At 33.2% G+C, this 25,113-nt stretch overlaps 1 protein-coding gene across 12 annotated transcripts in view; it reads right to left on the reverse strand.

Annotated features, from left to right (window-relative positions):
• The window catches only part of LOC129614940 (rab11 family-interacting protein 4B), a 116,888-nt gene that overhangs the window by 43,908 nt on the left and 47,867 nt on the right, over window positions 1-25,113 (reverse strand). For all 12 annotated transcript variants that reach the window (XR_008697420.1, XM_055529915.1, XM_055529914.1 and 9 more), the window contains one exon: window positions 6,542-6,676. Coding sequence is in view for 11 of the 12 variants with exons in the window: in XM_055529915.1 (XP_055385890.1) it covers window positions 6,542-6,676 (135 nt within the window). In the remaining variant the exon portion in view is untranslated. The remainder of the gene's footprint in view (window positions 1-6,541; window positions 6,677-25,113) is intronic.

Genomic DNA, 25,113 nt, shown 5'->3' on the forward strand with positions numbered 1-25,113 from the left:
TAAAATAAACAGTTAACTTTAACTTAAATAAAATTTTAAAACAAAAACTGGTTAATAAAGTTTAAAGAAAAAATATAATCCAAAGTGGTTTTTTGGTTATAATATGTACAATATCTTGAATCCCAAAAGAAAAATTAAATCCAAAAGTGACAGATTTTTGGTGTAGTGCCGGAAAAGTTAGAACTAGAAATGGCTGTAAACAACGTTGAAAAACAATATCATTAGCAACACCGCAGAATTTAAAATTTCTGGCGGTGACCTTCTTAGAGATGCTCAACATATCCACGAATTTACAGAAAATGATAACTATGCTCTACCGTCAGTTTTCAGAGAAGTAGATTCTATACTACCTCTCTTTGACAACAATCCTAGTTTGAAACAATACGTTTTTTAAAGAACAATTATAAACAAAATACAAGGACCAGCAGGTAGTAAGGACACTAGGACCGAATGCGACGTGGGAAAACATGAAGGAGGTATTGATTAGCAATTTTGGGTCTCAGGAAACCTATCACCAACTTTACCAGGAAGCATTGTGTATAAAATTTAGCTCGGTAAGTAAATATTTTAATAAGCTAAAAATTATATTAGGGAAATTAAACGAAAAATTCGAATTTGATAGTACTCAACCTTCATAATTTAGTCCAAATGTTAATGAATCTATAATTTTAAGAACCTTTTTAAAAAACATTGAACTGAATTTATCTTTGATAGTAATTTTAAACAAAAAAATTACCGCTTTACGAGAAGCCTACAACACCTTAATTGATATTAGTCTAAGTCGTGAAAAAATAACAATAACTTTGGCAATCGCTTCCATAAATTCAGTAAATTTAATTCTCAAAATAATACTAGACACCAAAACAAATTATTGAAATAACTCTGGACGATCTAGACAAAATTACGATAGTTTTAGTAACCGTAACAATTACAATAACAATTACAATAACAATTACAATAATAATTCTGGACGGACAAAACTTAACAATAACAATAATTATAGAACTAATAATTACCAAGAACCGATGGAAGTAGATCATATTCACGGTGAAATACATTTTCTTACAGCTCACCAAAAACGAATTTACCGATAGTTGAATTAACTGTGGGAGATGAAAAACTTAGATGTCTAATAGATACTGCTTCTTCTACAACTCTTCTAGATTTAAGTAAATTACCTAATTATAAAACATACAATATTAAAAAATCTCTAAAATTTAGCAACATAAATCAAAACATTTATGTTAATAAATACTAGTTTACACGTAGAATTTAATAAAGACGCTGATATGATTTGAAAATTTTTAAATAGTTTTCCCTATGATGTAAATGAAATGCATCAATTAGAGTATAGTAACATAAATACTGACGATTTTGAATCTTTAACAAAATCTTTAAGTTCCGAAGAAAAGAATCATTTAAATAAATTACTTAATAGTTATGGGGATCTCTTCTTTAAAGAATATGAACATTTGACCAATACTACCGAAATTCAACATCAAATAATAAACCCTACTGGTAGGCCAATATATTCTAAAATATATATGCACCCACAAATTCACGAACAAAAGATATCAAAACAAATATCTGATATGCTCAAGCAGAGAATTATAAAGGAAAGTAATTTTGGATCTTTGAATAAGTCCTTTGTGGATTGTCCCTAAAAAGACTGACAATTCAGGACAGAAAAATTGGAGAACCGTGATCGACCACTGTAAGCTTAATACAGTTACGGTAGACGACAAGTTTCCCATTCCAAACATTGAAACAATATTGGACAAACTTGGCAGAGCACAGTGTTTTACTACCCTCGATCTCGCCAAGGGTTTTCACCAAATTTGAGTAAAGGAGGAGGATAGAAAAAAAACAGCCTTTTCTACTTCTCAAGGGCATTATGAATACATAAGAATACCCTTTGGCCTGAAAAATGCACAAGCCACTTTTCAGCGCGTAATGAGCTCTATTCTTAGAGATTCCATTAACAAAATATATGTTGTTTACCTCGATAGCTGAACATATTAATAGTATAAAATTAATTTTTAACGAATTACGTGAATTCAATCTTAAGATTCAATTCCATAAATGTAATTTTTTTTCGAAGCAAACTGAATATTTGGGCCATATTCCAACACTCGAAGGAGTTAGACCTAATCCCAAGAAAATGAGGGTATCCGTAAACTGAAATGACCGGAAACTCAAAAAAAAAAAAATAAATCATTTTTAGGTATGTCTGGCTACTATAAAAAATTTATTCGAGATTATGCTAAAATAGCCCAGCTTACACACAATGCCTAAAGCAAAATGTAAAAGTTAACCCTAATGATTCTAATTACATTAATTCGTTTGAAAAATTGAAAAAATTAATAACTGAAACCCCAGTACATAAATATCCTGATTTAAGTAAAAAATTTAAATTGGTAACTGATGCCAGTCAAAATGCAATTGGTGCAGTTATACAGCAAGATAACCATCCAGTATGCTTTGCAAGCCACTGAATAGGGACTATTAGCTATAGTTTGGTCGACTAATTATTTTAAGCCTTACCTTTATGGTGTTGAATTTGACTTACGAACTGACCATCAACCATTAAAATGGTTACACTCCAAAACTCAAGGCAAAAGAGGGGCGGGGGGTAACGAAGACTCAAATTCATTGCATAACAACTTTGATGAAGATAAAGAAACTTTGATAAAGAAACTGAAACTATACATAACAATAGAAAAATATTACTCTCAAGACTTAGAAAATTATCTTAGCCAGGTAAAATACGAATTTATAGTGATCTATCTGATAATCAATATAACATTTTACAACAGAAAATAAAGGAACTATTTAGTGATATTAAAGGAATTAAATTTGTCAATTGTTCATTTCATGCAAAAGATCTGAAAACAATGTAAGAAGCTTATAAACAAATAAATAAATATCATAGATTAGAAACCGGACATACTGGAATTTTAGAAATTTACGAGGGCTTGAATCGTAATATATATTTAACAAATTTTAAACTCCTTCTTCAAAAGTATATCAATAATTGCGAAATATGTAATAGAGTACAATATGATAGGAATCCTACAAAACAAAAATTTCACTGAAACTCCAGAAAATATTAAACAAATTTTACATAAGGATTTATACACTAATTCCAAATCAAACTTTAACAAGAGATAAATTTTCCAAATTTGCAACAACTTACTATCTTGAGGATAAGAATAATCAAATAATAATTGAAAAACTCAGAGAGCATTTATAAAAACTCAGAAAAATCGCAAAGAGAACATTTTAAAAAATTAATAACAGACAACAAATTCCGTAGTATGAATATAAAAGACTTTTTAAGAAATTTAGATATTGATCTTCATTTAGTCAAACCAAACTCACATATCGGTATTCTGACATCGAACGATTGCATAGTACTCTTATTGAGAAGACCTTAGTATTAAAGAAAAAATTTCTAAAGCTATAGAATGGTATAATAATAGTTATCATTCTACGACCAAAGAAAAACCAATTAATATTCAGGAAGGTAGATGCCATGTAAAAGTAATTCATAATAACATTGTTAAAGAAAAAACTAGATCTTTAAATAAAAATAATATAAAAAGAGAAGACTACCAAGATAATAGTGTAGAAGGCTATATAAAAAATTATAAAAGTGTTAGACACAAAGAGAAACCTAAATATATTAAACATAAATTAGATAATATTCATTCCTCCAATATTAAACGAAAAACTAAATTTTCAGGTAAAACTGATATTCAAAATGTTACTGCTGACGATAGTACTAACTTACTGACAGGGACAGCTTACAGTAGAACAGACTAATACAGACCTTGGTTATTCAGAAATAAAGTTAAATAACATTAAACTAGTTAAAACGGCACCATACTACATATAATTAATATTAAAGAAATTTTGAACATTCTAGACACTTTAAAAGGAAAAGAAAATACTCTACAATTTCAAATAGTAACAATCTGTACAAAAATACAAACATTAATTCCACATAGACAAAAACGAGGTTTAAGCAATTTTGTTGGCACAGTTCATAAGTGGCTTTATGGGACAATGGACCACACTGACAAATTAGAAATCGAAAATCATCTAAACGTCATAACACAAAATAATCATATGGCAATAACAAACATTAATAAACAAATAAAAATTAATCAAAATTTTAATGAATCCTCTGTAAAACTTAGGGAAGCTATTGAAAAGAACAGAGACATAATTTCAATATGATTAGTGAACATGACAAACAGTTATTTACACAATCTATTTATACTGACTATGCCTTAAAACTGAAAATTTTACAAGACTATATAGAACACCTGCAAAAATATCTCATCAACCAGATCAGGTACAATATACAGCAGTATTCAACAAATGAAGAAATTATTGAACGACATTGACTTTGATAAGCTCCAAAACATAAAATTAGGAACTTTAACAGGTGACAAAAATAATTTAATTTTCGCTATGAATATTCCAAAAGAATTTGTAGATTTAACAGTTTTATTACTACTACAAATAGAGAATTAAAATTTACCCAAGAAAATATTTTAAAATTCAATAGTAAAACTTTTACTTATATAAAAAATACAAATTTGAAAAATTTAAAACTATCAAGCCATTGCCTAGTTAAAAGAAATTGCAAAAAATCATTTAACAATGTATCAGAAATATTAGAAATTCAAGAAGGTTTAGTAATTGCAAAAAAATCAAAATAATCTAAATCTTTCAAATAATTGTGATAAAAGATTATTTCTCTTGAAGGGAAATTATTTAATTAATTTCAATAATTGCTCTGTAAAGACATTACAAACATTACATACATAAATAATGAATTAAAATTTGACGACATTATTTGCAACTTTAATAAAAATATAGAAATTAAGTACAAAAGAAAATGTTATTACATATATGAAATTATGGCATCTATTTTTATAATTACTATTTTAATTATCATTGTAATATTTGCCTGGAAGAGTTATATCATTGAACTTAAATGAAGTTAAATCGAAAGACGATACTTTATTTCTGTCGGTTTTCTTTATAAGGCTTAATAAAATTTTTCGTTAATAAAATTGGTTCCTATAAATTTCGAAATTCTTATTTTTTTTCTTTCTGTTTTTTCATACTAAAATTATACAATAACAAAAATGTTAGAAATCAACCGTAATTATTTCCACATAAAATTATTTTTCATAAAATTTTAAGTATCAAATTATATAATTCAATTTACACAGTTAAAATAATGACTCGTGACTAAATAACTTTATGTTTCCAAGTAACTGATATTAATAAAATAAATTTGAGTCCAATATATTATTATTATTAAGTTTGCTTTCAAAAAAGAAAAGACAAAGGGAAATTCTACTAAGAGACAAATTTACAATTTTCTATTTATGATAGCTAAAATCTTGCTAATTCCGTAAAATTTAAATAAGTGTTCAAAATGCATTTGCGAAATCTTCCGTAACACTTTAATTAAACTATTTTCAGATTTTTTTTAAATAAGAAGTATTTAAAATTAAAGTAGTATATAAATATTTAATTATTAAACCGCATTTAGCTATATTATTATTTTCTTTAAGTTGCACTTATGTATGTTATGTGATGTCAGGAAAATTATTTCCTTTATTAGTCATGTCCGCGATTGTTGTTTTGTGACGCTACTCGTATACGACCTATACAACAGCTGGAAAAATATTTGGTCACTGCATTGTGAAAAAAATATTCTTCTAATGAAATTAACTTTTTATTAGTTTCTAAAAGCTGTTAAGATTTCATACTTTTTGGAAAAACAAATTTTTGGACAACCTGGAGTCATTTGGAATAACGAATTTTTGATAACAGCTAATTTTGACGGCCATTTTGTTTTCTTAAATTTCTAGTATGGCGTGCTGTGTTTTTTCTGTGTTTGTTTGTAACATTTGAAAAATGCTTATATTTTCATAAGATCTATATACATATAAAACTTCGGCTTTCTATCCTCAAAGGTGTAGAAGTTTTGTAAACACACACACAGACAGACGGACAGAAGGACAAACGGACGGACGGCCGGTCGAGTGAAACTCATAAGCACTTTTTTTCAAATTTTTTTTGGAAAAGTGCTACCAAAAGAAAAGAAAATAATTACAAAACCTTTCAGTTTTCTTTTAAAAAATCAATATTTTTGTTACAATGACTACACAAAGTTTTTCGCACCATTTTCGTTTAGAAAATCTTTTAAGAATGACTTCGAAGCCAATCTTATTGGTCTATTGTTCAAGTATTTATTTGAAAACAAATGAGAAATTTAGCACATGTGGTTCTTTCGTCAAAAAGCAAAATTAACAAATGAGAAATTTAGCACATGTGGTTCTTTCGTCAAAAAGCAAAATTAGCTTTTCGAATGGTTTCCAGATTAGCTTTTCGACTGGAAACCAGATTAATTTTAAATTTTTTGTCATTTTTGAAATTAAATATGACTGAATATTTGGGTTACTATATTTAAATTTTGTTTTTCTATCTCTATGTAAATTAAAAAAAAAATTACCTCTCTGTATTGTTCTTCTAGCATATGATACCGAGCCTGTAATACCGCATATTCAGTTTTAGTTCTCGTTGTACGATCGTCAACTGTACTCTGACTATCCGCCAAATCGGTAACTTGCCTCTGAAGAAGCTCCAACTAAAGAAAAGTAAAATAATGTTCTTATATCAATTATCAAATATAAGTGCGTATATTCATTAGCTACAAGAATATATAAACTGGTTTTAACCAAAGCATATTTGAAAATTCGAATAAATTAAATAACTTCCTGTTTTCCATATTAAGACACATGTTATAAGATCAGAAGCTTATATAAATATACTTTTTAATTATTTATTTTAAATTTGTTATGTTTTTTCCCTCTTTCGTATACACACACGGAAAAATGCAAACTTATATTAGCAGTAACTCCGTTTTAAGAAATTTTTATTGTATTATGATTTCCTATGACTTCATAACATTTTACACAAGAAATAAGAAAATTTCAAGCATTCTTTCAGTTTTATATTTTTGTTTTTTTACTTTAAATTATATTAAAGCTGACTTTACAATAAATATTAAAATTTTAAAACTTTTTGTGAGTTATTGTGAGAAATTCTATAGATATTTGTATTATTGAACTGATTTGCGGGCCGATTTTACATTTTTCACCATATCTACGGAACGAATTGATGGAATTTCTTGAAATTTGATATTTGAATTCTGGTCGTTACCGAAACTTAATGGCAAGCATTTTAGGGAATTCGGGTAGCACAAAACGAAACTGTACTAAGAGCCAAATTTGCATTTTTTTAGGTATGTTAACTATAAGCTTACTAATGTCCCAAAAATTGGAAAGACGTATTTAAAAGACATTTTCATAATATTCTGTAACCCTTTCACTTAACTAGACAATATACAATGCGGTCGGTTATGTGCTGACCACATCAGATTTTTTTTAATTGTGTATACAATAGGTAGGTTATGTGATTGTAACAAATTTTGCATATCCAGTTTTCGGTGGGAATACACTTCTCCATGGTAGGGAAGTGTAAATAAACTATTTTTACCAACCTGTCGGTCTGTCGGTCTATGTATGCACGCGTGTATCTCAAATTCGGCTGAAACGATTTTGATGAAATTTTATATGTAAGTTTATTTCGACCATGGTACGGATTGATCAATATATCAGGATATATCAGGGCTTGGATATATGTATCTTTTGGGATATATCAGGACCTGGGAACTATACTTTTTAGCGGGCTGTTTTACACTTTTGAACATATTGAAGAAAATATTCATATACATTTTTACGACACCGATTTTATTGAAACTTAATATATTAATTCTTCGTATTAAAACAGTGAAAACACAAATTTTTTGGAAAGATCAGGGCTTGAAAACTGATCTACGCGCCGATTTTACATTTTTTACTATATCTACGGAACGAATTGATGGAATTTCTTGAAATGTTATATTTAAGTTCTGGTTGTTACCCAAATTTCAAGGTAACATGGCAAGTTTTTCAGGGAATTCGGATAGCAGAAAGCGAAATTCTAACAAGAGCCAAATTTACATTTTTCTAGGTGTCTTTACTCTTGCTCATGTTCTAAGAATTGGAAAGAGGTATTCAACAGAAATTTTTATAATATTTCATTCAATAATACAGTAACACATTCACTTAACTAGACAATATACCTTACGGTCGGTTGTGTGCTAACCACATCATATTTTTTGTAAATTTTTAAGATCTTTAATGTTTCGCAAAAAATGAATCATTAACGAAAGAAAGCAAAAATACTAACACATGAAGTTTTAAGATCGTGAATATCACACAGTAACCCATCAATGTCCATTGAGATATAGTCTTCAAAATTTTCTAGATACATTTGAATACAAGATAACTTTGAATACATTGAATAACTTATTGTAAATTAAATTAATTCTTCTTATTATGGATTCATTTAAAATATTTTATTTGAATATTATGCTATGCATTATTATAATATAAAATTTTGTATTCAGTAACTTTATAAACAATCAAATACAACACGTTACATTCATACAAAGTCTCTATTGTTACTGATAGTTAATAAATACAATATCATATAAATAAAGAAACATAATATAATGAAGTTGGTTCAAACCAGTGGTTTGTAATGTAGCACTTTTCCCTTCAAGAAGTGAAAATACTGCTTTTAAAAACAATTTATCTGTACTTACTAAACTATTAAAATTACTTTCATTCACATACGAAACTATTTCAAGGATTAAAATAAAACAAAAAATATTTAAAGAGGTGTTAACATAATGCTTGATTTAAAGTTTTGTGTGAGTTATGAAAAAAAAAATTATATTTTTGACTGAAATGGGATTTACCGTTAGCTTTCTGCGTTTATAGAAATTTGAAAAACGTTATACAGTATTAGAAATATAAGGTGCCGAAAATTAAAATTTTTCAAATTTCGAGGGGGGATAACTTGAAAGGAGATGGAAGTAAAACCCGTTAAAATTTCAGACTTTTACCATGTGGGATCCAGAAGAAAAACGATATCAAAAGGTTTGAGAAAACGGATTTTAGATAACGTTATATTTTAACGGCCATTTTTATACCCATACGAACGTACACTCGGAGGGTACACAGAATATGTCCTACCGTTTGCAACGTTAAAAAGTAATGGTCTAAGATATAGAGTATGTTTTTGATCAGCGTTCAATTTTGAGTCGATTTAACTTTGTCTGTTCATATGTCCGTCTGTCCGTCCGTCCTAACGATAACTCAAAAACTGATTGTTCGTCCATTCTTCACAAATGATTCATTATAATAAATGGCAGAACCCTATTTTAATTGGCTATGATCGCAGTACTGGTTCGGGTACCTGACATAGAGCTTCCAAAATAAATTATATCTCAGAAAATATAAAACCTGTGGTATTGAAATTTCGCATAAGCAAATATATTAGTAGGGTCAATATGTTGATAAACTTCGTTGAAGTTCAAATATGGTAGACCAGGTCACTGCTTTTCTACGTTTGCAAAAATTGAAAAATATTTATGGCTTCATTACAACAAATATTTAAAAAATGGCATTTTTAGATTTTTGTGGGAAAGAGGTTTGAATTAACTTTTAGAGGGAAGAGTAGGTTCTTCTACAGAAATTAATTTTCAGTAAAGATCTGGCGTATGTACATATGAAATTTCAGATTTCTATCTTCAAGGACATAGAAGTTTTGTAAACATGTCCACAGAGGGACGGACGGACGGACAGAGTGACAATAATAAGCGCCTCTTTTAAAAAATTTATTGGAAAAATGCTAAAAAGAGAAATATAAAAAAGAAACAGTTTTGGAAATGAAGCTCTAAAATTACAACGAAAACAAACAAAAAGTATTCATTAAATAAAAAAAAAATACTTATGGTTAAATAATTGTTCTTAAATAAGTACATATTGTTATAATCAAATTCTCAAAATACTAAAAAATTATTCTGACAACAAAAAAATCCAAAAGTCGTCAATTAAAAAAACTGAAGTAGTTTTATTTATAATTTTCGAAATATTATTGTGTTACTTTTTATTTCTTACTACATTATACCTAAAGTGCTTTCAGCATAAAGTAGTAACAGTACAAGTGCGTTTAAAATTCATAACTCGTTCAACAAAATACATTATTTGTAGGTAATTTGAATTTTTTGAAAAAGTAAAATCGGTACAAAATTATAAAATCTCTATAACAATTAATAGTTTCATTTTTGTAAAAGTTTTAGAAATGTGCTAAGAAATGAAGACGGACATTCAGGTGAAGTGAAAACTTCTTGAACTATTTAAAAGAACGCGAGAAATATTGCGTTTTTCTAACAAAACAAGCGGTAAAGTTTTTAATAAGGTATTACGGTATACAGATATACATACCATGTATAGAGTAACTATGGAATTTTTTCTTCTCTCTTTACCGACCGCATTGTGTTATGTGATTGCAACAAATTTTTCATATAGAGTTTTCGGTGGGAACGCACTTCTCCATGGCAGGGAAGTGTAAAGAAGCTATTTTTAGCAATCTGTCGGTCTATCTGTCCATGTGTGCACGCGTGTATCTCAAGTTCGGCTGAACCGATTTTAATAAAATTTTATATTTCGGTTTATTTCGACTATGGCACGGATTGATCAACTTTTGGGATATATCAGGCCGCGGGAACCGCACTATTTCGTGGGCCTGTTTTACAGTTTCGATCATTATGAAGAAAATATTCAACAGGTTTACTTGAAATTTCACATATAAGATTCGCTCGAGCGCTCGCGAAATCACCTAACTTTTAGAGCATATCAGGCGTCAGCAACTGGACGTTTACTACAGGCCAAATATACAATTTTGCGTATATAAAGAGAAATAATCAACCGTTTTCATTGAAATTTAATATTTAAATTTTTCATATTAAAGCAATGGACATAAAAATAAAATTTTTGGAAAGATCAGGGCTCGGAACTGATTTGAGGGCCGATTCTACATTTTTTACCATATCTACGGAACGAATTGATGGAATTTCTTGAAACTATTTAATATTGGCACTTTTATATTGTAATACGTTATAGTTCAAAGTGGTTCAAAGTAGTTCATAGTTCATATTTGCTTCGTTTTTAGTTATTTTAAATTTTTGATTATAGGACTTTTTTTTATTTGCAAACATTTTCACGCTAACTTTTTAGTCACACTTTATGATTACAGTTGTAGTATGCAAAACAGTACAGAGTAATTGTATAATAGCAAAGATATTATTTTAAATAAATTATACATGTTCTACTGATTGAGTAGTTATTTCTAATTTATATGCCGTAACATAAGCTTTTACGTATTACCAAAATAACATACTATAAAACAAGTAGAATATTCTGTATGGAATTTAATATGTATTATATATTTTTGGCGAAAAAGAAAAAGTTAAGTTAAACTTTGTAAAACTAAAATCCTCAGTGGTATTTTTAGCTCTTTTCCAAAAAATTTTTGAAAAAAAGTGCTTATTAGTTTCACTCTATCCATCCTTTCGTCCAAGATAGAAAGCTAAAGTTTTATATATACATAGATCTTTACTAGAAATTTATTTCCGTAGAACAAAATTTTCATCTATCTCATCGCCTCTAAAAGTTATACCGACTAAATCCTCAAAAATTGCAATTTTTTAACTATTTATTGCAGTGAAACCATAAGCATTTTTCAAATTTTGCAAACGTAGAAAGGTTGTGGTTTGCTTGTTCTATCATAGTATATCATAGCTAAACATTAAAAAAACCAAATGGCCGTTCCGTTATCCGTTAAATTTACCTTTATCAAAATTCCTTTTTTTCCTAATTTTTGATGTCCTTTTTCTTCTAGACCCCAGGTCGTAGAAGTCTGAAATTTTAGCACCTTTGAGACATTAATAAATACTTTATTACGCAAGAAGAAATTTTTCCATCTCCAACCTCCCTCAAGTTATCAGCTCCCGAAATTTGTAAAATTTTAATTTTTGACGCCTTATATTTTCAAACCACAAGCTTTTTTAAATTTCTGTAAACGCAAAAAGCTAACGGTAAATTCCATGACATTAAAAGATATCATTATTTTTGTTAACTCACGCAATTAACCCTTACAGTTGAGCATTATGTTAAGTCCTCTTTATACTCGTATTAATTTTTGCTTTATTTCAAAGACTGCATAAATCATTCATCCTAAATACATGCAATTCTAGAAATAGTTTAATTTTTGAATGAAAATAATTTTAATAATGTGGTAGGTATACATAGACTGTATTTGTCAATGTGTATTGTCCAGTTAAGTGAAAGTATATTATAAAAATGTCTGTTAAATACTTCTTTCCAATTTTTAGGACATTAGTAAGCTTATAGTTAACATACCTAGAAAAATGTAAATTTTATTCTTAGTAGAGTTTCGCTTTGTACTATTCGATTTCCCTGAAATGCTCGCCAGTTAGTTTTGGTAACAACCAGAACTCAAATATCGAATTTCAAGAAATTCCATAAGTTCTTAAGAATTTAATTAATATTAATTTTTTAATATTATCTTAAGAATTTAAATCTTAAGAATTTAATTTAATATTAAATTTCAATGAAATCGGTTCATTATTTCCCTTTATATAATGTATATTTGGCCCGTAGTATATTTCCCAAAGCTAGGGGGTTTCGCGGGCGGTTGAACAAAGCTTGTATACAAAATTTCAAGTAAATCGGTTGAATATTTTCTTCAAAATGGTCAAAAATGTAAAACAGCCCCGCTAAAAAGTGCAGTTCCCGGGGAGTGATATATTCCAAAAGTTGATCAATCCGTGCCATGGTCGAAATAAAATTACATATAAATTTTATCAAAACTGGTTCAGCCGAACTTGATATACACGCGTGCACACGCAGACCGGGGTCCCAAAATCGCACTGTCACCTCCTAGTGGTGGGTCCCGGTAATTTCGGAGGATAAAGAGGTGATTGAAACGATCAAAGTTACGTTCGTGTCGTGGTCATGTCTCGCGGCGAGCCTCTTACTTTGTGAGTTTCAGCCCTATATCTATAGGTCAGCTGACGACAGGCGTTCCAAGTCAAGGTGAAACAGCATATGCCGATGACTGCGTGGCTAAGGGGGAGCTCAGTCGTTAGTATGCGGACTCTGGATACCAGGCGCCCTCCAGTTTAAACGAGCCTTCCCATGGTATGCCGGGCTCTGCCATGGGTGACTTTACTTTCCCGCGCTATTTGTGGGACCAAAAATGGAAGACATTAACAATAACAGAAAAAACAGCAACAACAAGAACAACAACTGCAACAACAACAACAACAATACTAAGGACAACATAAACCCAGTTAGTGCTCAAGGGTCTTCGGGACCAGAGCTTCTCTCGGCTGACGCAGAGGAGGAACTCCTTCTCACGCCAGTAGAGGAAAAGGCGGCGCCTCCGATGGAGACGGATAATCAGGATCCTCTTGGACCTACTATCCAACAAACTGAAGAGGACCTGAAGAGGTTGGACATTAGGGGAAAAAAACAATATTTCTCTGGTGCATCCAAGCGGCGTATCGCGGCTTATATCAGGGATGACATGTCCCCAGAGGAAGGTCGCAGATGTGAGAAGGAAAGGCTGAAAAAGATGAAGGCCTGCGGATCGGGTGTTGTGGTCGACCATCCCCAGAAGAGGGAAAGGTCGGAAAGCAACACCCGTGATGCAGGGTCCTCAAAAAATAGGTCGATGAAGGGCAATGTTGAGGAAAAGGTCCCTGGGAACATTCCTCAACAAAACCCGAAAATGACTTCTTATCGGGGTGCAGTAGCACAGGTCAAGGTGGCCATCACTCATAGACTGCATCCAGAGGAAAGGCTATCCGAAGTTCAGATGGGGAAAATCAAAGTAGCCATCATGGATGAAATGGATAAAGTTGTGGACTCTCATCCACACTTCACTGCAGCGTTGCAAAGGGACGGATGGATATCCGTAACATGCAACAATCAAAACACCAGGGAGTGGATAACAGGGAAGCAAAATCCCGGCCTCAAGATAAGTTCCTGGAGGGTGCTGAGGATGGATAAGGAACAGGACGGGGGCTGCTCTATCACCTTTTCCGTGGATGATTCCGGATTGGAAGATCTACGGAAAGCGGAGTTCCGACTTTTCCTGAATTTCTTCCGTGTTACCGTTCGGATTAAAGGAAGAAAACCCTCTCTAGGTGCTGGCGGCAGGGCAGAACAAAATAAAAAACCAATGCCCACCGCAATAACGACGAGCACTTCAGGCCAACCAAAAGAGCCAAAACTCATTGGAAAGTCTGAAGTCGCTCCGAAAATAGCGGCAAGGGAAACGGAAGTACCATCGACCAGCACGCCAAATACTAGCGTCTCGGGTGAACCAAAAGGGCTAAAGCCCATTGGGAAGCCCGGAACTGCTTCGGTGTTTGCTGTTGGAGGGGCTAGCGTGGCACCTGAGACGCCAAAAGAGGTTGTGACAGGGCAGGCGCCCACCAAGATGTGTAAAAAGGCGGCAATGGGAGGTAAGGCTCATGTAAAGCCTTTGTCTAAAGGGCCAAAGCCCATAGACAAGAGCCGAAGGAAATGATATGGCTGTTAGGTGCATCCAAATAAATCTACAGCATGCTAGGGCATCTACTGATGTTCTAGCTCATAGATTTATGAAGGATCATCTCGATATTGCCCTTATCGAAGAGCCTAACATAGTGAAGGATCAGGTTAAGGGCCTAACAGGTGAGCTATTGTATGATAATACAATTGAGGGCAGGCCTAGGACTTGCATTTTGTTTAGTAAAAGGCTAAAGTATTTTCCCATTCCACATTACTGTTCTAAGGATCAAGTAGCTACGTTGGTGAAGGTGAAGTCCTCCGGGGGCTGGACAGAGTTCATTGTGTGCTCATCCTACCTCCCGGGGGACTGTGCCCACCCGGACGAGCAACTAAAGGATCTAGTGGACTTTTGTGGAAGGAGGAACTTCCAACTTATAATAGGAAGTGATACCAATGCCAACCACACCGTCAGGGGAAGCAGCTATATAAACAAAAGAGCTGAGTGACTACCTACTTGAATTTATATATAGCAATAAATTAATGGTTATGAATGATGGCAATAGGCCGACATTCATAAATGCAATTAGGGAAGAGGTCCTTGACATCACCCTTTACACTGAATTTATCGGCAGTAGGGTTGGTGGATGGCATGTCTCAAATGAGACATCCATGTCCGATCATAGGCAGATTAGGTTTGATATCATGGTCTCCGGGGGCCTGGCAGAAGAAATATATCGGGTACCAAAATCCACAGTTTGGAGTCAATTCGAAACGCTCCTCAAGGATGGGATTGGATCCGTTCCTGCTTCTGTCAGAACGGTGATGGATATCGAACTGACCAGCGAGGGCCGGACGGCGGCTATTACTAATGCCTACCACGGGAGCTGCCGCGCTAAGCCGAGGCGGAGCAATAGGAAGTGCCCGTGGTGGAATGAAGAGCTTTCAAGGCTTAGACTAAAGAATAGAAAGCTATTCAATAAGGTCAAGGCGTCGAGTTCGTGGGAAGAGTATAAAGGCTCACTCACAAAATACAATAAAGAAATTAGAAGAGCGAAGAGAATCTCGTGGAGGGCGTTCTGCAAGGGCATTGATGAACTCTCCAGCATCGCGCGTCTTCACAGGGTGCTTTCCAAAAAGTACGCTAGCGGGTTGGGCCTAATGGAACGTCCTGATGGCTCCATGACTGAGAACGGAAAGCAGACGTTGGAGCTTATGGTGTCAAGGAACTTTCCTGACTCGGAGATTCTTCGGAATCGCTCAAATGCGGTCATTGAACCGAGGGCATCCTGGCCCAGGAGGGATGACTGGCAACGATCCCTTCAAATCAGGCCCTTCAAATCTCCAGGTGATGACGGGATATATCCTGAATTTTTGCAGAGGGGTTTCCAACATATCGCCAGAGCACTGTTGGAAATTTTTCGGCTCAGCTATGCGTAGGGTTACATCCTTCAGGCATGGAGGGTGGCTAAAGTGACGTATACTCCAAAGGTGGGTAAGCGACCAAGCAACCACCCAAGGTCTTTCCGTCCAATCAGCCTTACTTCTTTTTTATTGAAAGCAATGGAAAAAGTGATTGATAGATTTATACGGGACGATGCACTGGGAAGCAATCCCTTGCATGAATCTCAGTACGCCTATCAGTCGGGAAGGTCTACTGTACTCGCTCTGCAGAGTCTGATGGGGCTCCTCGAAAATTCACTGGAGGTGCGGGAGGTGGCAGTTGGCTGCTTCCTTGATATAGAGGGAGCTTTTGACAACACCCCATATCATGTCATCTGACGATGTACTCTTCATCTTCGCTGCAAAAGGATGTCCGCAGAGCGGGGTTCTTTCGCCCCTCCTGTGCTCCATTGTAGTAGATGATCTAATCGTTGCTCTCAGGGGCTCCAGGGCCCACATCGTCGGCGTTTCCCCAGACGGGGAAAATTTGAGAGCACTATTTCTGATCTTCTACAGCAAAATTTACGTGTTGTGGAAAGGTGGTACAAAGGCGTTGAGTTAAATATAAATCCAAGCAAAAGCACTTTAGTCGCCTTCACCACACGCAGAAGCAGGGATAGATTAACAAGCCCAATTCTGTTTGATGAACGTATTAGTAACTCTAGGGAGGTGAAGTATCTAGGGGTAACCCTGGATGATCGTCTCTCTTGGAATACCCATATCGATAGAGTTATCGGGAGAGCTACGGCGGCCTTGTGGACGTGTAGGAGCTTCATCGGGGGGACCTGGGGAACTAGTCCCAGAATAGCACTGTGGTTATATACGGCCCTTGCTAGGCCCATCGTCACCTATGCGTCGATTGTATGGTGCCGTAAGGCTCAGCAGCCGGGTGCGCGGGCCAAGCTGGAAAAACTACAAAGGCTGGCCTGCATGGGAGCGACCGGGACAATGCGGACGGCTCCCACCGCTGCATTGGAGGTGATGATCGGATTGCCGCCACTTCACCTCCATATATTGAAGAACGCTCGGCTAGTGACTTACCGACTTCTCTCTGGCGAGGACGGGGCAGGGATAAAGTTGCACAGAGACTTCATCGAGAGCGATCCGATTCTAAGAATAACCATGTCGGATACCTGTCTGCCGCGGTTCAACTTCGACCACAGGTACAGGGTTCTGTTTCCCGATCGATGGACGTGGAATCGGGGTTGTCCGGTACTTGGGTCGGGTTCGAGCGTGTGATATGCGGGCGGCTCCAAAACGGAGTCGGGTGTGGGTTCGGGCGTATACGGTGTCCGCCCGGATACGCCTGTATATGCAACCCTTGACCAGTATTGCACAGTGTTCCAGGCCGAAATACATGCAATAGAGATCTGTCTGAGAATCAATTTGGAAAGGGGGTATAGAAACCGCACCATCTATGTATTCTCAGACAGCAGGGCTGCACTGCTGGCGCTTCGTTCAGCTCAGGTTACATCCAAGCTGGTCTGGAGCTGCCTTACTGTGGTCTGCCTTCTTCCGCCGTGGAGGCCAGGCTTGCCTGCCTCCTCGCGGCAGAATGCGGCCATCACTGGCGGGACACGAAAGGGTGCCGTCATGCGAAAGTGTTTCTTTCGGTGTGCTCCAGCGGATTCACCGCAGAGTTGCTGGGGATGAACAGGAGCCGGGTTCGCACTATTGCGAATTTTTTCACGGGGCACTGCCCAGTGAAGTACCACCTGTATAGGCTGGGGAAGTCGGGCTGCCCCCTGTGCAGTTTTTGACGGGGTGGCGATGAGACCGCCGTGCACATTCTCTGCGACTGTCCGGCACTAGCTGTTCGGTGCCGCAATTGTCTTCGACATGGGTCCCTAAGTGTTCGGGAACTGTTGTCCAACTCCCTTAGGGATATCTCCGGCTTTGTGATTGGAACGGGGATATTATAGACGGGAGAGTGGGAGGGCTACAATAAGTCAAAAATGGCTGCGGTGGTTTGGGGGGTTACTCCTGTTCCACTCGTTTCCCTTAGAATCTACGAATCTACACGCAGACCGACAGACCGACAGGTTGCTAAATATAGTGTATTTACACTTCCCTACTTTGGAGAAGTGCATTCCCACCGAAAACTCGTTATGCAAAATTTGTTGCCATCACATAACCTACCTATTGTATACACAATACAGTTGGTAATAAAGTTGGGTCAAACCAATGGTTTCAACAAGTGAAAATACAGTTTTTAAAAAAAATCTAGCGATTTTCTACTACTATATTTAAATTGCTTTCATTTATATACAAAACTATTCTAGGATTGCATATATTTAGTATATTTAGTATTTGAAGCAAAAATGACTTTAGAAAGGGGTTAACATAATGCTCAAATTTAAGAATTAATTACTTGATTAATTACTTACTAATTAGATGAGCTAATAAAAATAATTATATCTTTTAATCCCATGGAATTTACCGTTACCTTTCTGCGTTTATATAAATTAGAAAAAAATTGCGGTTTCGGAAATATAAGGCACCAAATATTTAAAGTTTACAAATTTCCGGAGCTATTATAATTTCAAACTCCTTTAAAGTACGGTGTAGAAGAAAAACGGTATCAAAAATTTGGAGAAAATGAATTTTAGATAACGGTAAATTTTAACAGCCATTTTGTTTTTTTAAAGTTCAGTATGGTATGCCGTGGTAGAAGAAGGTAGCTGTTATATTTCTGCGTTTGCAAAATGAGGAAAATACTTAAGTTTATACTACAAAAATTGTTAAAAAATTGTATTTTTAGGGGGTATAACTTTTAAAGAGAGGGAGATAGGTAAAAATTTTGTTCTACGAAAATTAATTTCTACTAAAGATCTATGTACATATTATAAAATTTCAGCTTCAAGGGTTTGTAAACAGACACACTGACAGACGGACAAACGGACGGTCAGAGTGAAACTAATAAGCACTTTTTTTCAAAATTTTTTTGGAAAAGTGCTAAAAGTATTTGTGAGTTTTGCTTGTATGAAAAATTCCCAGGGCCGATATTAGGTTTATCAGGTTGTTTAAATCTTAAATAGAATAGAGTAAATTTTGAAAGTCATGGTTGTTTTATGCAAAATTTTAAAATTGATTTTAAAGAAGGGTATATAGCAATATTTAATTCACCAAAATGAGTACCAATTAGTTTAATAAAACCATTAAAAAAGGAATTTGATAGATTAGTGAATCTAAAACTTATAGTGAAAACCGATAAGGCTTCAGAATGATTCTCAAATTCTGTAATTGTTGAAAAGACTAAATGTTTGGACCCACAAAATTTGAATAAAAATATTAAAGATGAATGTTTTTTAATCCCTAAATTTGACGACATAATTGGAAAAATTTCTACAAAAAATATATTTCAACGTTTTAGATAATAAAGAAGGTGTTTTTCAGATTAATTAGATGAAAACCCAAGTAAATTTCGTAAGTTTAATTTCCCATTTGGGTGTTACAAATTTTGTAAATTGCCTTTTTAGAGTTAAGGTTGCTCCTGAAGTATTTCAAAAATATAACGGCAAAATATTTGAAGGTATTGATAGTATATTAATTTACGTAGATGATGGTATATTAATTAATATTGATATTTTCTGACACTATTGAAGGACATGAAAAAATTTTAGTTACGAGCAAAACAAAAATAACATTTGGGAACAGAGTATTTCATTTGATCGGGATAGAATACAGGCAATTGAAAATATTTGTACACCAGCAAACAAAAAGAATGTACAAAAATTGCTGGAAGTGATTGCTTATTTACAGAGGGCTATATCAAATTAACCTGAGGTTTCTACACCCATTCGAATTATTTAAAAAAACGTTGCTCAATCAAAAGGCTCCAAAGTCAAACTGATTCAAAAAATTCTTCAATGGTTGATCATTTTTTCGAAATATAATTCTTTTTTTTTTTTTTTTTTTATTGATATGAAAAGAAAACTTCCTTTTATTCAGAATAAAAAAAAATACTTTTTTTATTTTTGCTAATATATTTCGTGCGCTATATACGCACTTCATCAAAGCTGATTTTCTTCTGATAGAGAAGATAGCAAAAATAAAATAAAGTATTTTATTCCGAATAAAAGGTAGGAATAACTGGATTTACGGTAGGAATTTTTTATTATTTGTCTATGAGTTGCTGGGTCAATGCGGACGGTTTGACGGCTGCTTTGTATGCATTCGTTGGACTGCCGCCACGCATTCGTTGGACTGCATTTGTTGGACCGGATCCGTATTGCTCAGTATTTCAAGATGAATTACATGCAATAGAACTATGTGTCTGAGAGCAAACTTAGAAAGGGGATATAGAAATCGCACCATCTGTGTGCTATCTGACAACAGAGCGGTATTGTTAGCATTTTCAACTGGCTCAGGTCACATTAAAGCTGGTTTAGAGCTGCGTCCTCGCGCTGGTGGAATTGGCATTAGCAAACAGAACAACACTCATTTGGATGCCGGGCAGAAGGGCATCAAGATCGCTGACGCTGAAATAAATCTTCATTCGGAGACTATAGAGGGATATCATCTTGCGAAATTGTTTCGTCCATCTTGCTCATGGAAGTTCTCTTCTGAGCTACTTTGGTTGGACCGGGAATAAAAAAAAATAAAATAAAAAAAATATAATATTGTAGGAATTTTATTGTTTAGACTGATTACTAGCTTGTGGTAAATTACAACGAATTGCAGGAATATAAAATAAAGTTGGGATATTTGAAAATTTATGTTTTTCTTTTTATCTTACTTCAGTCCTTCAGGGCACAGGACTGGTGCGTAATATCGTAGATTACCATGAACCTGTCTCTTACGTCATTGAGTTTTACTGCAGAAATATGGCAATTGGTTGATATTAATTTTTTTTATATATAATGTGTATATAGCTATATGATATTGAATATTATTTTTATAGTGACCTGACCAGGATCATCCTTCAGTTAAAGGACCAGTGCAATAACTATTGGTCAGGTAAAGAAATTTATGTTAATACCGGATCTATTATCTAGATATTTTAAAAATGGAACCAACGAGGCAACAGCAAAGGATTTAGATGGGTAAGTGCATTCTTATAATGTGGCAGAAGAAAAGATCTAAAAATTTTAGGATGAGACCAATAAAGATTCATCAAATTTAAAAATGTGCTAATGTCAGGTTGATCTAAAAATAAAAAGTAGGTTCCAGAAAATATAAAATATTATTCGAAATTCAAGGACAGTTTATCCATAGATAATAAGATAATATTTTTTAATTAAAGAATTTTAGTGCCTCCTTCTATGAGAAAAAAATTTGAAAAATGCTTAAACTGCATTTTGAAATTGCGGAGACTACGTTTAGTTATCTTACGATATTGAAAAGTTAGTTGAGAAATATGGTATATGCCAAAAATTATATTAATTATATTTTGTTATTATTATCCCATAAAATTCTGCAGGGTCTATTTTTTAAAATATGTATGAACATTTTCTAGTTTGAAGTTAAAAATTTTTTAGTAATAATTGATTACTACTCCAAATATATTGAAATTTGTAAATTAAATTTAAAAAAAGCGGCAGGTAGTGTTATTTGGGCAATTAAATCAAATTTTGCAACGTTTGGTTTGCTAATGTAAATTGTTGCGGACAATGTTCCATTAAGAAGTTTTCAATTTAAATAAAGTTGGGTCAAACCAATGGTTTGTATTGTAACACTTTTCCCTCAACAAGTGAAAATACTACTTTAAAAAACAATTTATGTATACCTACCACACTATTAAAACCATTTTCTTTCATAATTATGAAACTATTTCTAGAATTGCATATTTAAAATGTAATAATCTTGTTCTACGGAAATTAGTTTCTAGTAAAGATCTAAGTACATATAAAACAGGTTTCTTCAAGGGTGTAGAAATTTTGTAAACAGACATACGGACTGACGAACAGAATGATAAGTACTTTTTCTCTAATTTTTTTGGAAAATGCTGAAAATTCGAAAAGTGGATTATCTGAAAAAGCAGTGCAAATAGCTAAGAATATGATAAATAAGACAAATAGTGGGGATTATTGGTTATTATTGCTTGAGTATCGTAATACAACATTAAAAAGTTAAATTTGTCAGCTGTTGTTAGGCATGAAAACAAGATCACTTTTACCTGAAATAATAAGCCATATTAAATCTGTTCCAATTAGTCTTAAAAATAATTTTGAATTTAAAAGTAAAGAATCTAATATTACAATCGAAAAAAACGAAGTAGAATTTGTTATTAGTGAAAAAAATTTACTCAGACATCGTAGCGTATGTTGCAAACTATTATTGTAAATAAAGATAAAACCCTAAATTGGGTTCAAATTTTAGATAATGGTAAAATATTCAGAAGAAATACCTATTTTTTAAAGTAAAATTTCCATGTATAATAGAGTTTTAAAAAACAAAAAGCAAAAAAAACATAAATATAACCTTATAGTACCTTATGTAGGTAATTAGCAAAGAAATTATACCATGTTATGTACATACATAATATAATATATTAATGAAAATTTATGTTATTTTAAATCATTTTGAATTGATTCTTTTAATATGAAAAAAAATATATATTAGTTTTTGAGTTATCACTGGGACGGACAGACAGATGGACAGACATGGTCAAATCGACCCAGAATTCAATGCTGATCAAAAACATATAAACTATTATTTCTTAGAGTTACAAAAGGTAAAGTAAATTTTGTATACCCTCCGAACAAACGTTCGTACTCAAAATTTCGAATAATTCATACACAAAATGATTAAAGTAATTAGAAATATTTCAAATTTCCCATATCGGCAACCTGTTGGTCTGTCGGTCTGTGTGTGCACGCGATTTTAATGAAATTTTATATGTAAGTTTATTTCGACCATGGCACGGATTGATCAACTTTTGCGATATATTAGGCCTCGAGAACTGCACTTTTTAGCGAGCCTGTTTTACATTTTTGACCATTTTGAAGAAAATATTCAATCGATTTACTTGAAATTTCACATATAAGCTTCACTCGGCCGTCCACGAAACCCCTTAACTTTTGAAAGAAATCAGGTGTCAGCAACTGGACGTTCACTACGTGCTAAATATACATTTTTGCGTATACAAAGAGAAATTATCAACCGATTTCATTAAAATTTAATATTTAAATCCTTCGTATTAAAAGAATGAACATATAAATTTTTTGGAAAGACCATATCTAGAGACCAGGGCGATTTTACATTTATCACCATATCTACGAAACGAATTGATGGAATTTCTTGAAATTTGATATTTGAGTTCTGGTTGTTACCGAAATTAACTGGCGAGCATTTCAGGAAATTCGGTAGCGCAAAGCGAAACTCTACTAAGAGCCAATTATTTACATTTTTCTAGGTATATTAACTATAAGCTTACTAATGTCCCAAAAATTGGAAAGAAGTATTTAACAAACATTTTTATAATTTTTTGTAACACTTTCACTTAACTAAACAATACACATTGCGGTCGGTTATGTGCTGAACATATCAGATATTTTTTCTTGTAGGGTAGCTTTTATTGAAATCTTTAAAAAACGAACTGAAACTGAAAGGTTTTTTTCAAATCAATTTTTTAATGTTTTCATAACGCAAAATAAGTTTTTCTAATTAAAAATTTGAAAACAGTTTATCTTGTGGGAGATTTATGATGTTAAAAAGTGGTCGTTATGGATCTCGTAAGAATAAGTGTAAATTCGTCAGCTGTGAACTCACTCTTTCTTAAGGTAGTTTGTAATGTAGCACTTTTCCCTTCAACAAGTTAGAAACAATCTTTTAAAAAATTATGTTACACTTATCAACACTTTTTAAAACAATCTATGTATACCTAGCACACTTTTAAAATTTCTTTCATTCATTCGCGAAACTATTCCAAGTATTTCATACATTTAAGATAAACGATTTAGGCAGTCTTTGAAATAACGCAACAATAAATTTAAAGAGGTGTTAACATAAACCTCGATTTTAAGGGTTAATTGCCCGAGTTAAGAAAAATAATTATATTTTTTAATGGCATGGACTTTACCGTTAGTTTTCTGCATTTGTAGAAATTTGCAAAATCTTGCGGTTTCGGAAATATAACCTGCCAAAAATTCAAATTGTACAAATTCCGGGAGGGGATGCAACTAGAAAAAATTCTAACAAAATGAACTGTTTATTGTCGTCCAAAAGCTGCTAAAAGTTCTTCTTTCACAACTTGGGGTCTAGAAGTCAAAGAATATCGAAAATTTGGAAAACACGGATCTTAGATAAACATAAATTTTAGCCATTTAGTTGTTTTTAAAGTTAAAATTAGTTAAAGTACACCATATACCGCTGTAAAAGAAGCCAGCCACTTTTTTTGTTCATTTGCAATTTAAGTCTTCAATACTGTTACTTCTTTCTTGACTAGATCGGTTATCACTAGACGATGAATTTTTGTTATTATTGCCAACAAACTCAAATTGTCCTTGCCAAATATCATAGTCCAAATCGAGGCTATTTGGCTGACTTGATGGTTCGGATGATGATGCGTTTACAGAATTTGAAAAATGCTTATAGTTTCGCTCCAAAAAAAATAGTAAAAAGATAGCATTTTTGAGGCTTTGATCGACTATAACTTTTAGAGAAGGGGAGATTTAAGTTTCTAATAAAGATCTACGTATATATGAAGTTTCAGCTTTCTATCTTCAATAATGTAGAAGTTTTGTAGACATGTCCACGGTTTGACGGATGAAACTAATAAGTACTACTTTACAAAAAATTTTGGAAAAGTGCTAAAAAATGAACCCTTCCTTGGGCAAAATGAAACATAAATTAGTGAAGTCTTTTTAACTATATCTTTTTAACGTTTGTGCATATAAACGTCACCACTTCGTTTAATAAGATATTTACACCATTACTTTTTAACATTATCCACTTTTATAAAGATCTAAAGTTCTTTTTATTGTAGATATATTTGGATAAAAATATATGTTTAACCATACAGTGATCTTTTCATATTCTTCGAATTTGATTCAATACAGAAAAATCTGTGTATGCGCAAATAATTTTTCGAATTGTAACGTATATGTAAATCATCTTAAACCTACATTTACACCAATATTTAGTGATTTCAATATGGTATTCTCAA

The sequence above is a fragment of the Condylostylus longicornis genome, unplaced genomic scaffold, assembly GCF_029603195.1.
Source record: "Condylostylus longicornis isolate FDR11 unplaced genomic scaffold, ASM2960319v2 ptg000130l, whole genome shotgun sequence".
In the NCBI taxonomy this organism is placed as follows: Eukaryota; Metazoa; Arthropoda; class Insecta; order Diptera; family Dolichopodidae; genus Condylostylus; species Condylostylus longicornis.